The 13,422-nt window shown below is 35.8% G+C and overlaps 1 protein-coding gene across 1 annotated transcript; it reads right to left on the bottom strand.

The window, feature by feature from the left end:
* Positions 1 to 430: 430 nt before the first annotated feature.
* On the bottom strand, positions 431 to 889 carry Smp_164400 (hypothetical protein; the record flags this gene model as incomplete). Its single annotated transcript, XM_018789154.1, has 1 exon — positions 431 to 889. One exon carries the CDS (start codon positions 887 to 889, stop codon positions 482 to 484), a length of 408 nt encoding a protein of 135 aa, XP_018654625.1. The 3' UTR covers positions 431 to 481.
* Between the last annotated feature and the right edge of the window lie 12,533 nt (positions 890 to 13,422).

Genomic DNA, 13,422 nt, shown 5'->3' with positions numbered 1-13,422 from the left:
GAAATATCAACGAAAATATCTCTGAAATGCTATTACTTTATCAATCTATTAAAACGCACTACATACCTAGAGTATTCGAATTAGCACAAATAAAGAATAGCCTGATTAGAAAACTATATGCTATGACATGCGGATCATTATTTCCGTTATTCATGAGTATTCTGTCACCGAATGCGAGTCACATTAAACTAACGATTCTTATTGCTCATATTCATAGTTAAGGAAACCACAATATACTCGTGATTTAAAATTAAAGATGAATATATATATATATATATATATATATATATATATATATATATATATATATATATAAGAACTGCTTTCTCACGACTTATGACTACGAACGTTTAAAAACCTTCATTTGGTGCTAATTATCGTCCTAGATGTCTCCATTGATTAGACAACTAATGCACTCAAAAGAAACATTGATTTCTACAGAATTTTGTTCAGTAAGATATTTCAAAATAGTTACAACACATTAATAGTATACGGAGATTTTCTCTACGGAATCTAAGCGGCGATATTTGTCTTCACCATCATCAGGCGGACTATTCAGTTTACCCGCTTCATCCATTTCACCCACATTATATGGTACTCTCTGTTGATTTCGTTGTATCATATCTTCATTTATTGGTTTGAAAGAACTGGACACAACCGGTCTAGGATAATCTGGCGCTGTATATAAGTATTGTAGGTTGTTTGTTTCATATTCATTTCTCATTTGGTCCATTGGAGAATTAGGTGTTATATCATCCCAGTACCCATCCAAGTTGTTGTTGTTGTCGTAATCTTGGTAGTTGTTTACATACTTGTTGCCTGTCCGATAAGGTAGCACATCGATTCCAGGAATAATTATCATAAGATTCAATAACCACCACAATAACATATTTTGGTTTGTAATAAAGTGATCTGAAAGTAGCTATTATATTTTGTTAATAAATACAATACTGAATAACAGTTTTGTGAATATTAATCAGAGTGACACATCTTCTTAGCTGATAATATTATCTATAATTCATTAGACTACAGTGATTTCTGCTCATATGCATCAGTTTAATGAAATATTCGAATGGAAAGTTAAATAAATCATGATGACTAGTAATTTACAAAACTTTTAAATCGATATTTGTCTACTTTACAAGTTGGGTGATTTTTTTTTCGGAAAATATATTCGATTACTTATCAGTTACGTAATATACAATATAATATCAACATACAAAATGTTTCAACTATCGAAAATTGATCGTTTTATAAGAGTAGTAATTAATTGAATCTAGCGAACGAATCCAAATTTTGTTTTATTTCATCTGCATCTTATTAGAAAAATCTACTTATATTTTAGTGTTTTAAAACTTTCATTGAAACTTCAACAGAATATATGTCACTATAATATATATATATCCAAATGAATAGGAAAGTTCCTCTGAAAACTAATCACACATAGTCACATCGATCAAAATTCAAGTTTAAATAAGGTTTTATTAATTCATCTTAAAATAACATTGATAAACGAAACGTTTGGCATATCAATCAGTTAGCTGAATATTGTAGCGGCAAATAAATATCTCACCAGGTATTTAATATTAGCACTAACATCATTAGTTCTAATGAAAGTTATTAACTGTAAGGACAACGTTAAAAATCTACGCCTTTTTGTGAGATACCACCTTTCATCATCTCGATACCCAGTGAAGCATCCTTATCCCCGTCTATCTCTGTGTGCGAATAAATACAATCTTTCTTTCCAACTAACACCACCCCTACCAACTATCTTTTAAGTTCATACACATCTTCCTAACACTACGTTTTGATTAGTCTGATATCAGTACTTTTGGATTTTGCTGCATAAAGAACTTTCAATATATAAATATATGTTTACTGATGTAAACTTTGACTAGATTTAGATTAATTAGCGTTCATGTCAAATAGATCCTACCTCAATCTGGAAATTTTCTGAATAAGTGCGTTGTAAGAAAGTATGCAAAAGTATATATCATCTTGATTGATTTCTTAGTTTTCACTGGTAACGGCTTATGGTTGACCTCACTAGTCTGTCCAGAAGTTTTGTTGTTTTTTACGAAATCTCTGAATGTTTTCTTGAGGCTTTTTAATCATCCATCAATTTCAGTCTTCTTTTCTTAAGCTTTCAATTTATCTACTCTAAGTGGCTGTTTTAAGTATACCAAAGGCTAACATTGCATTCTCTCAGGTATGTTTTTATTAATTTATACTAATCCATTAGTTTTTATCTCATTGCTGAATAAATCTTTTACTGAATGTTTTGTGATAATCTGAGACGCTACAGTTGATAGGAAGTCTGCTATCCGTGTTTCGGTCTCCGGGATAATTTCTCACGTAATTATTAACTGTGATGGCATCCTTTTACCTATCTGAAGATTTTCAAACTGATATATAGTGAGGTCACTTTAATAACTCACATCATCATAGTGTCTTATAGATTGCAAGGGTCTGGTTCCAGTTTTGTTTCGAACCTGCTCTGTTGGCTTATTTGGGATCCAAATGATTACTAAAATTAACATTCAACAGTTTCCTCAACAAAAGCCGAAATATGGTATGATTGTTTAAGTAAGCTGAACTTCTGGAATGATAAATTTGTATGTACCAAATTATCTACAACATATGTTAAGTACATTGAGTCATTACGATATATATATTATATATAATAGTAGCTATGAATAACCAGACTGGAAGACTTGACCCATGAATTTACGGACTTTGTTATGTAACGTTTCCGCATCAATAGTAAATGATTGAAAATTCTCACTCTTTCAGCCCAAAAAATAAATTTCAAGTATCAAGTCAATAGTAAATTTATTTAAAATTATAAATATTCTATTGATGTTTTTACTTATCCATTGAATAAGTAAACTACTTGATCACAAATGTGAAATGAACATTGGTTATTCCCTCAGAGAGTGCCAATTGGTGAAATTTGTGACACGTATTTCGTGTTTTTTGAGGCTTGTTATTTGATTGTCTGCATTCAATTTTTAATAATGACACTGAGGTAGGAACTTAGTAGGGATCATTTTAAGCTTTAGAGTGCCATCTACTCGGCTATCAAGTTATGATAGGAGCTGATAAATCCGACAATTATTTTATATATCAGTAAATGCTTGTATTTTCTACTTGTAACTACAGAAAATGTCGAGACATTGATTATAAAACTCTACACACTAACAATGACTGGTTAAAATTCCTTTTGAGTATCAACAAAGCGAAAATCTAACCTTTTAAAATTCATGAATTCACATACAAGGTGATCTAGTGATCAAGTGGATAACTCGCGTATGAAGCAATGTGTATTGGGATCGAGTCTTAATGTCGACATCATCATAGGATACATTTAAGATAAATGGAATTCTGAACTGTTCAAAACATGACCAGTATTTATTATTTAACACATGATTTAACAGGATTTTATTACCTAGTTTGTGCGATCATCAAAGTAGCCATAGTACCCGAATACTAAGAAAGGGTAATCCACGTTGGGTGCTAACCGTGAGGTATGACTTCGACGTTAGCTAGTTGGTCACGTCATCTCTATCTAACTTGAGTAGACCTCATTCGACACAGACCATCTACATTGATGATCAACGTATAAATTGTTGAGTTTTTTGTACAAGTACACATTTATAATGTAGGATTTATTTTACCTATAGACATCTTTTATAAGTACATTCCACAAAATCGTTGTGTTTGGATCAGGGTGTGATCACAGTCTAATAAAGTAAAACTTGGTCTTTAATACTTTATGTTTCTAAGACGTAAATTAATATCATTTTTATCAGAATAAATAGTTGATATAGTCAACCAAAAGTAAAGTAAAACTTTTATACATATAAATGTAATAGTGCATGAAGTCAATAAACTTTTGTGAGGGACAGCAATATAATAAAAGTAAAAATTTCATTGATTGATAAGTAAATAGTGTCCATACTAGTTTCGGATTGAGTCGAATTAGTGACCGTTTAAATTTGGATAAAATTGGTCACTTTAATGATAGAAATAAATAAAATGAATAATTTATTGTGATTGTTGACTGTCCTTGTATTTTCATCATTGCTTTGGCTACTTAACAAATATTAATTAGCTTTACTAAATTTTTTTCCAACAACTCCTTGTATAATTTTAATCACCTAGAGTCCAACAGTATTGAAAGTCTCGTAAATGACAGTCGTTTCCAGAATCTTAAAGAATGAGCGCGTCAGAAGAAATTTGTGTGCTTGTGAACCCTTGATAATGAACGAAGTGAACAGACGTAATGTCATCATGGTATTATTAATCTTACGAAATCTAATATCCAGTAGATTCTAAGTAAGTGACCCCGACAATTTAGTGTTAAAAACTGACTTAAAATTGCAATCAATAGGTACACGATTTATGTTTATACTCAATATATACATCACCTGTGCATACAATGGTATCCAGTCCTTTCTACGACTGAATCGCACTTCTGTAACCGATCACGGTATTTTGAGACAAAAGCAAATAATCTCAAAAGCGAAATCTTACCTTGGTTGAATAGTGGCTGTGCTACATTAGCGATGCTTTAGACCAGTTAACTTGAGTACCTGAGTAACGATTGGAAAGAAATTTTGACAAAGAAAATGAAACTATCGTTCAGTTTAAAGGATTATTGTTTTAACAAAGATCAGATAAATATAACTGTTATGATTTGTGTAGTTCGGATACCTGCTATTGCCATAGATTGTCCAACCACTTATTTATGAACTTTTAGAGACTAGTTGGTGAATTCACCTCGTCTTATTGTTTCAGTAATTATCTACTTTATATATTGTCCCTCTGTAAACTGAAGTATGCCGAACTGATCCCGTATCCTCACTAATTCGAGTCATACTTACCTGAATCACTAATTATCCCAAAAATGACAAAATCAGGATGAATACCATTTTGCTTCCTGTTTAGGAATGACTTCCATAGATAATATTTGTTTACTTTTCTATGGAAACGATTTCAGTGAAAAGTGAAGAACGTCCAGTAAAAGGTTAGTGTACTGGTGGGGAAGCCTAACATTTAGTCTGTTCATTACTGATTCGACGTAATATGATCTCAACATATTACTTTTAAAAATCTAGTTTTTTTACGAGTCAGTTAGTGTAGGTAAATAATTAGATAGATTGATAAGTAATGTGTCGCCAAAATTTACTTCGAAAGAACTGCAGCTCTGTTTACAAAATAATTTAGCGAAAAAATTAAGTATTATTGATCATGTAACTTTCATCTACAAAGTGATAGCTTTGAAACAAACGATTTTCGTCAGTTAACCTTATTTTCCCAATATTGTCGGTTCGATCTCAGGATTGCAACGACTCAAAGATGAGTTAGCAATTGTTACAAATTACACCAATCGAACTGTAATGATCTGTGAAACTTTGAATATCTGTAGTATTTGCACAAAATAATGCTTGTGACTTAAGGCAATTTCGAGGCAATCCACATAGGATACACATATGCCAATAAGAGACTGATCGATTGCAATCCTGAACATAGATGGGAAGATTTAAACAAACAAAACAAAATGAAGTTAGACATTAACACCGTTGGATGCCGGCTCGGTGGTCTAAAGGTTAAGCGCTCACGCGCGACCCGAAGGTTCTGGGATTGAATCTCGCGAGCGGGACTGTGGATGCGCACTTCTGAGGAGTCCCATACTAGGACGAAACGGCCGTCCACTGCTTCCAGATTTCTCATGGTGATCCAGCTTTGATTAACTCATGAACTCAACTAATAAATTAACATAAAATGAGTTTACATTACATCCCATTGCACAAGCCAGTAGTTGTTTGAACTCAGTAGCTAAGTGGATAACGCAATGGCGTTTAAACAGAAAGGTACCAGGTCTGAGTTCCGGGGTGAACATCAACTCTGGGGTGCAGGTACACCCATCTGATGAGTCCCAAATAGGACGAGATGTGCATCCTGGATTCCTCTGGTAGCCACCATCATCTCTTTTTATAATTACTGTGTCATGAGCGAGAACTCAGGTGGGGTAGATAATTCTGTTCATTTAATGCGAAATAGCAGTGTCTTGATAAATTGTGTAAACCATATATTAAATACTTCATTGCACGTCTTCCATCAGTTGTCGTTTACATCCATCACGATTTTACCAGCTCTGTTTTTTTTCAATTCCTTTCTATTTCCCTTTCGGTTCTCTTCAGTCCAATCTCTCCAACCATTCACCTCCCAGGTATTCCACATCTGACTGGCTTTTGCCAACTTACGTCACCTATGGCGAAGACGAGATATCCGTCTATCAAGTAAGGGACGAGTATACTGCACAGCAGTTCGCTCTGTTCTACTTTACGGCTGCGAAACGTGGCCATTAAGAGTAGAAGATACTCGTAAGTTACTAGTATTTGACCACAGATGCCTTAGAAATATTGCTCACATCTGCTGGGATCAACGGGTAAGTTATAGTGAGGTTAGATTCAGGGTATTAGGAAATGATGGTAAATGAGTTGATGAGGTGATGAATCTTCATCGACTGAGATGGTTAGGCCACGTGTTACGTATGCCTGAACACTGATTACCACGGCACGCAATGCTGACTAGTATTGGCGATGGATGGAAGAAAGTTAGGGGCGGCCAAACCAAGACGTGGCATCAGTGCTTGAAGTCACTAACTTCTAGTCTGAGCCATGTTGGCAGATGCAGACTACTTGGTTGGGGTCCGCGCGATTATCGTAACCAATGGTTGGAGACTCTGGATGACATGGCTCAGAATCGATCACAATGGCGCAGGTGTATACACTCTTTATCTTCCCTTAAACCTTGAGATTAAAATTGTTTCATATCTGTCTTTCTTCCTGTACTATATCCTTGTATACAAATTTTTCTTTTATATATTAACACCACTAAATTACCTACTAAGAATTCGGTTTTCATCTTGTTGTGCTAACGAGGTATGGCAACTTGGACCGATGCATATGTATGCCTGGTCCTACGTTGTAGCTGACTGACTGACTTACTACTTATATCGACATAAGTAATATACACCACAACTGATTTTGCATACCTATGATATTCGTTTGCGATACAGATTTCTTTGTACAGCATTCCGCTCTTATTACAAATTCCAAATATAATGTGTTTGGTTGTTCTCATCGAGTTTTGTATCTCTCAAATTGGTTTATTTAGGGTATTCTTAGCTAGAATATTAATTTAACTACTTCTAATTATCAAAATACCTAACTGGGCAACCCCAAATTCAATGTAACACTTTCAGGTGTGTGTACTGTGTTCTTTATCTTTAGTCCTCCTACAGTCGTGACTATCAGAGTACGTACTAGTCAGGTCTAGAAATTAACTATTTCATATATTACTCCATACTACTACGACTATCACTACTGATTTTACTACTTTGAAGCATCTTAGTGGCATTGAGATGCAAGCGGTTATTAAAAGACTACGTATAAGTTCAAATAGTGACGTGTTTGAATATAACATGAGACGATTTAAAATTCTGTATATCAACAGAAAAAGCATTAAAAAAATGACAATGTCACCTCTCGTCTCACATTCATCAGCAAGAATGTACGAAATTTGATGGAAAATCTATATATATATATATATATATATATATATATATATATTCTGAGTTACTTCTCAATTTAACCGTCAATTCGAACAATTTACGATCCATTATTACGTGTGAAATATGTAAATTATAATGTTGTAATATGAATTATTGAACTCTTAATATTGAGGATTGCTAGAAATGTTATAAAATACCAAGTAGGTGTAAGAGTAAATAATTCGTCTCTTCCGTGTTTCTGGTGAGTAAAGCTAGACTGTCAGTGATGAATCCAATAATTTGGAGATGCCTAAAATGGATGTTTTGCACTGGTCTTCAAAGAAGCTTCTGATGATTTACGTAAACATTTGATAGTTGCATATGCTGAGTGTCACTGAGGGATGACGAACTTTAAGTACATGGTGACAATGATGTTTTTATGTAGTAATAATTACTTTGCATATGTTTGAGTGTCTATTTCGAACCAGGCAATACAATAATCTTGAGCGTTCTCACTGATTTTTTTGTAGATTGAATTCTGGTCCATTTATGACTACTAGATTATTGATTGGACAGTCGTAGTTAGCATGCCAGATACAGTTCCACTATCTTCACTTTTCACAGTGACCCAGTTATCCTTATAATAAAAATTCCCTTGTGTTTTTTTTCAAAACCAGTGTACAAAGCACTGGATAAATTATATAAGAAAATAATAGTTGAATCAGTCCAACCTTCAACATAAGGTATTCCTGTTGTCACATTTGTAAGGTCTGATAGTCACATCCTTAGAAGATGTGGTGCTTACAAATTAGCATTATATTCGTGATTGTTGAAGCAAATATGCATCGTGGTTGAAGCTAAAGATATCATCAATACATTTTGCGGCTCTTAAGTGTTCTTTGACGTTTATATGAAATATGCTTAGATCCGTATACCTTTAGATCAATGTCTGTCAGTTTTAACAACTGTCAACACCCCTTTGGGTTTATTAAAATACACCTATCAATCATCTGGTTTAAGGTGCTCTCCATCTATTTTCCAACAAGTGAATAATATTGTAGTATGGTAACTAATTCATTAGTATTTTTTTTGTCATTTCGTCCACTCTCAAATTTTGACATGTGAGGTGGTTTTTAGAAGTGATCGACAAGAATCTCTGGGTCTGCCCTCCGTGTAGTTAAGCTCCCATCAGCGAGGTGTATCTGCAGTATAAATAGGGCTTTTGTTCTCTGGCGGACAGCATCCCATGTCTCTCAGTTTCACAGTCAGAGACTTTACCATTGATCTATCTGGGCAGTGACTGATTTCTTATCTGACTGAAAAATATATTCTACTGGTTGATCTTTTAGTGGTGACCATTTCTATGGGTCAAAGCTCTTCCTAGTACTGATTGGATTCAATCTATTAAGTCTCAATGTGGCCATCACCCCACGTAAATTGGCATCGCCTGCATTATAGTGGGATTTAAGGCGGTGACCAAAAAGAGTATTATTCTCGTGTTAATATGAACACCTGGGTGAAGAGTTTCAACTGGCACGGAAGTTTGTTCCAGAGCTTCTGGTCGGCTATCCCTAACTACCTAGCATTCCAACATAAAGCAAGCAATATTGAATCAGTTTGACTAGTGATCACAGTGCGGTTTGACTGAGAAAATCATTCAACATAAAGAAAGAACTTACAAACATTGTGTTGATTACTACTTGAAGACCAATCACTTGTAAAGGTCCTGGCCGATTCCTGATTGAGAATTCTTGCGGGATTTTGTGGCCCACTTATTGGCAAACATTATGCCCTTGTTGCCTCCAATTCTTCCTCCAAGAGTTCCCAAGCGTTTTTTTACGACTTTATTGAATGTTGACTTAACAGTCCAAGCACGGGTAAACGTATTTAGCTGCGTAGGGGTCTCTACACTACCAGTGACATACAATAACCCATTTCTTGCTGTAAACGCGGTAATCACTCACTTGAGTGAAGTGGGCCGCAAACATTGATTTGCTACCCCCGGATACACTTGTTATTATGTCTGGGACCAAAGTCTCCTCAAAACATTACAATCTGCTATGGATGGAACTGTTACTACAACGTTCGGCAAAATGGGGAGAGCGGACACATTATTCTTGTAATGTATGAATGCTCAGCATTAAGGAATAATATTTGTACCAACAATGTTGCTGAAATTAGGAATTGTTCGATGGAATTCGAGGTGCTTAGGGTTCATAGATGTCACATGTTATCTCGAGGGCTATAAGTAGCCACCCACATGGATTCTTTTAAAATATGATGCTAAACCTGTAGTGCGGATGCTAGATGCTAACTACCTAGACATATACAACCATTACATGTGTCAAGCTCAGCTCCAGGGACGAGGTTAGTCCACAGGATCAGCAAAATATCTCTGGGCCACAGACGAATGGTCCAGGAACTTTTTGTCTTGGCCATATTAGATGAAAGGTCATCAAACGTTTAACAGATCACGAGATATCGACACCATCAAGTGTAGCCAAAGTAGAGTAATCACTTGGACTTAACGGCCCTGACTAAGGTGCATCATTTCCATACTCCTTTCCCCCTTATAAACCGTAATATTTCAGCTGTTCTATATACTCGGCAACGTAACCTTTCACCACAACATTAAGGCTCATGTCAAGCACCGATTCAAAAGTAAGACTTAGGCTACAGGCCTTTCGTCCAACTAGATTAAACACACCTACTTTCCAGGAGATATGCAGGCCTATTAAGATTTCAGTTGTTTATTCTCAGATACACCATAATGTCGAAGAAGGTTCCGCAAATTCTTTCATCCACGCTGTCAAACGCTTTCTTATAGTCACTTAAGTTTACATTTAGTGACGATGTTTACTCAACTGATTGTTAAATGATGATCTGTAATGTCGCCATTGAGTTTGTGAACGACCAATCCTTGCGGAGTCTAGTCTGTCGATCTCAAAGTTGGACGTCTACTGCGTCTTTCATCCAGTTCAGCAACACTATTAAAAACTTTACCCGTACTGACAACAGTGTGATGCCTCTGTAATTCTCACATCTGCCCAGATTTCCTTTCTTCGGTATTTTGATGAGGTGTCCTTCCTCCCAGTCTGTCGGCACTTGTTCCTCCTCCCAATAGAACATGAAACATGATTGCAGTTGCTTCTATATCTGACTTCGGCGCCTCAGCTGGTATATTGTCAGGTCCCACTGCTTTCCAGCTCTTAATTTTTCCAATAACCACCCTGAGTTCTTCGGTCATCGGTGGAGTGATATTGATAGGGAGGTCTGTATGTGTTGCTTCGACGTCCGTTGTGTTCAGTGGAGATGGTCTATTTAGGAGTTCCTCGAAGTATTCCACCCATCTGTTCCTCTGTTCTTGAATCTCGGTGGTTGGCTTTCCCTCTTTGTCCTTGACCGGTTTCTCTGATTTACTATATTTCCATGTCAGTTTTTTCGTTGTGTCATATAGTTGTCTGATATTTCCTTCTCTTGCAGGTTTTTCTTCTATCGTTGCTAGGTCTTCCACATATTTTTGCTTGTCGGCTCTAGTGCTCCGCTTCAGTTGCTTGTCTGCCTCTGTATATTCAGCTTGTGTTTTGACCTTCTCTGTTCTTGTTCAGCTGTTGTTAACTATCTCCTTGTTCTTCCTTCCCTGAATCTTGCCTAGGATTTCGATAGAGATCCATTCCCTGTGATGATGCTTCTTCTTTCGGCTCAGAACCTCCTGACACGTTGTGGTTAATTCTGCTTTGATCCCTTCTCAGTTGTTCTACATAGTAGTTTTTTCTCTCTTGAATAGATCTTGTAGGGCTTGGAATCTGTTGTTGAAAGTTGTCCTGTGTCCGTCGAGTTTTTTAGTATCTCGGAGTAAGGCATGACGAAATGATACTAATTTTCCAAGGTCTGTGATTGAAAATGACTCAACTAATGACTCAAATCGGACTATAATGTCACGGCGACTTTAAAAAAATATTTAATTATACTGTAAATGCATTGTTACTTCACAAGTTAATGTGAACGACTTAGACGGGTCAATCGGTCTTCTGAAAATGCGAATGTACCATGGAATGAATCGATTGGAATGACAACATATACATGTGTTCTTGTTGCTTCCTGCCTTTACGTATTTGTCCCTAATTAGCTTACACATTTGTTTTATGAGTAGAAAATGCGTTAAGCATATGTGTTCGATTTTAAAAATTGAAAAGATGCTTATATCTGATTGAGAAATTAACGGTATGTGAAACGAAACGTTTCGAAGGCACATAAATTAGAAGTGCGACGGTCGTGAATTGAAAGCTCCAAATTTAGCGGATATTGCTTCATCAGAATAAAAACAGTTTCATATATCTCGTAACTATTTCACGTGATATATTTCAATATGTTGTACTCACTTCTTAGTCAAGTTTTTCAGCCGCTTAGTTGAGAAACAGATCTGACCTCCTTCAATTATTTTACCTAATTAAGACTTCAGAGGAACCAGCTATTCAGTTCTAAGAGGGATTGTAAATATAAATGAACATTATTCCGGAGCAAGGACCAGAACAGAGAGATATTCTGAAGCTCTTAAATTTCATGGTTGCCCCTAATAAATGATAAGGAGTACAAAAAACTTGTTCAACTCCTACTTGTAATAGTAATCAAGTCGTCAAATTCATACGTCTATAGGCGTTCGATAATAATACAGATTCGGAAACCTCCCAGGAGTTATTTTAATTGAAGGGTTACGGTCATTCATATAATTCACTTCTCAAGTTCTTAATCCTTACATGAGGCACTCTTGTCATCCCCTCGATTACTATTTTACAGTTCCAATCCTCGCTCATCTCCTCCAGACTAGTATTATCTCCCTAATAAACAAAAGACTGATTTCTGCGTTACTCTGGTATTAAGTTTGTAGGAGTTTGGCAGGTTTGATAATATCGATAGAACTGGATGTGGAAACCATTCTCGATTACTCTAAAATTAAGGAAAAATAAAAAAACATGATACTAACAGTTATGTCAAATATCTGTCTCAATAATTCGTCAGAAAGTGTAAACATAATAGACGGACTTTGTTATACACTTGATTTTCTTTCCTTGTTTCTACTTTCTGATTATGAAGGTCTTGATTGAGTTCTGCAAACCTTTTACACATGATACACAAGGCAGTACCTAAGTAACTATTTCATTGTCATAAAAATATCATGGATATTCATGGTTTGGAATCACTTTCGTCCTTAACAGTTTTGTAATCGAAGGGTCCTTAACTCAGTCAGGCTAGAAGTCAGGAATTAGGGAGCGCGAATACATATTCCGAAGGTATACTGAGGATACGACTAGTATTCTAACTTTACAATTAGCTACCAGTAGCACCTTCTATAATCGGAACCCCTTTTGGCCAAATAGAAATCAGAAGTCAGACGAGAAGAGGTAGGAAAAATATATTTGATACGTTACCAATATATGGAGAGGCGTTCGTTCTTAGCTGACTATTGAAATGTAGGATCTGTGTCCCACGCCGAGTTGCAACGTGATCTGGTACGGATGCATGACCGAAAGCCTTCAGTTAAAGTCCACTTAAACAACGTGGTCAGCATCCAATGTCGAACACTTAATGAGCTATTGATTTTGGGGAATTATTTACAGCTACAATACTTTATGTCAAAATGTGTTTGTACTGAAAATACGACCAGTATTCTAGTTTGACAACTATTAACCAGTAACACCTTCTATATTCGAAGCGTCCCCCACTTGATTAAAATCAGAAGTCAGATGCGAAGAGGTTGGAAAGATATATTCGATACGTTATCAATATATAGAGAAGCGGTTGCTCTAATCTGGCTAGTGAACGTAGGAGCTGTTTCCCACGCTGGGTCCTAACATGAT

The sequence above is a fragment of the Schistosoma mansoni genome, chromosome W, assembly GCF_000237925.1.
Source record: "Schistosoma mansoni strain Puerto Rico chromosome W, complete genome".
Lineage (NCBI taxonomy): Eukaryota > Metazoa > Platyhelminthes > Trematoda > Strigeidida > Schistosomatidae > Schistosoma > Schistosoma mansoni.
This window is presented reverse-complemented; position numbering and strand designations above follow the sequence as displayed.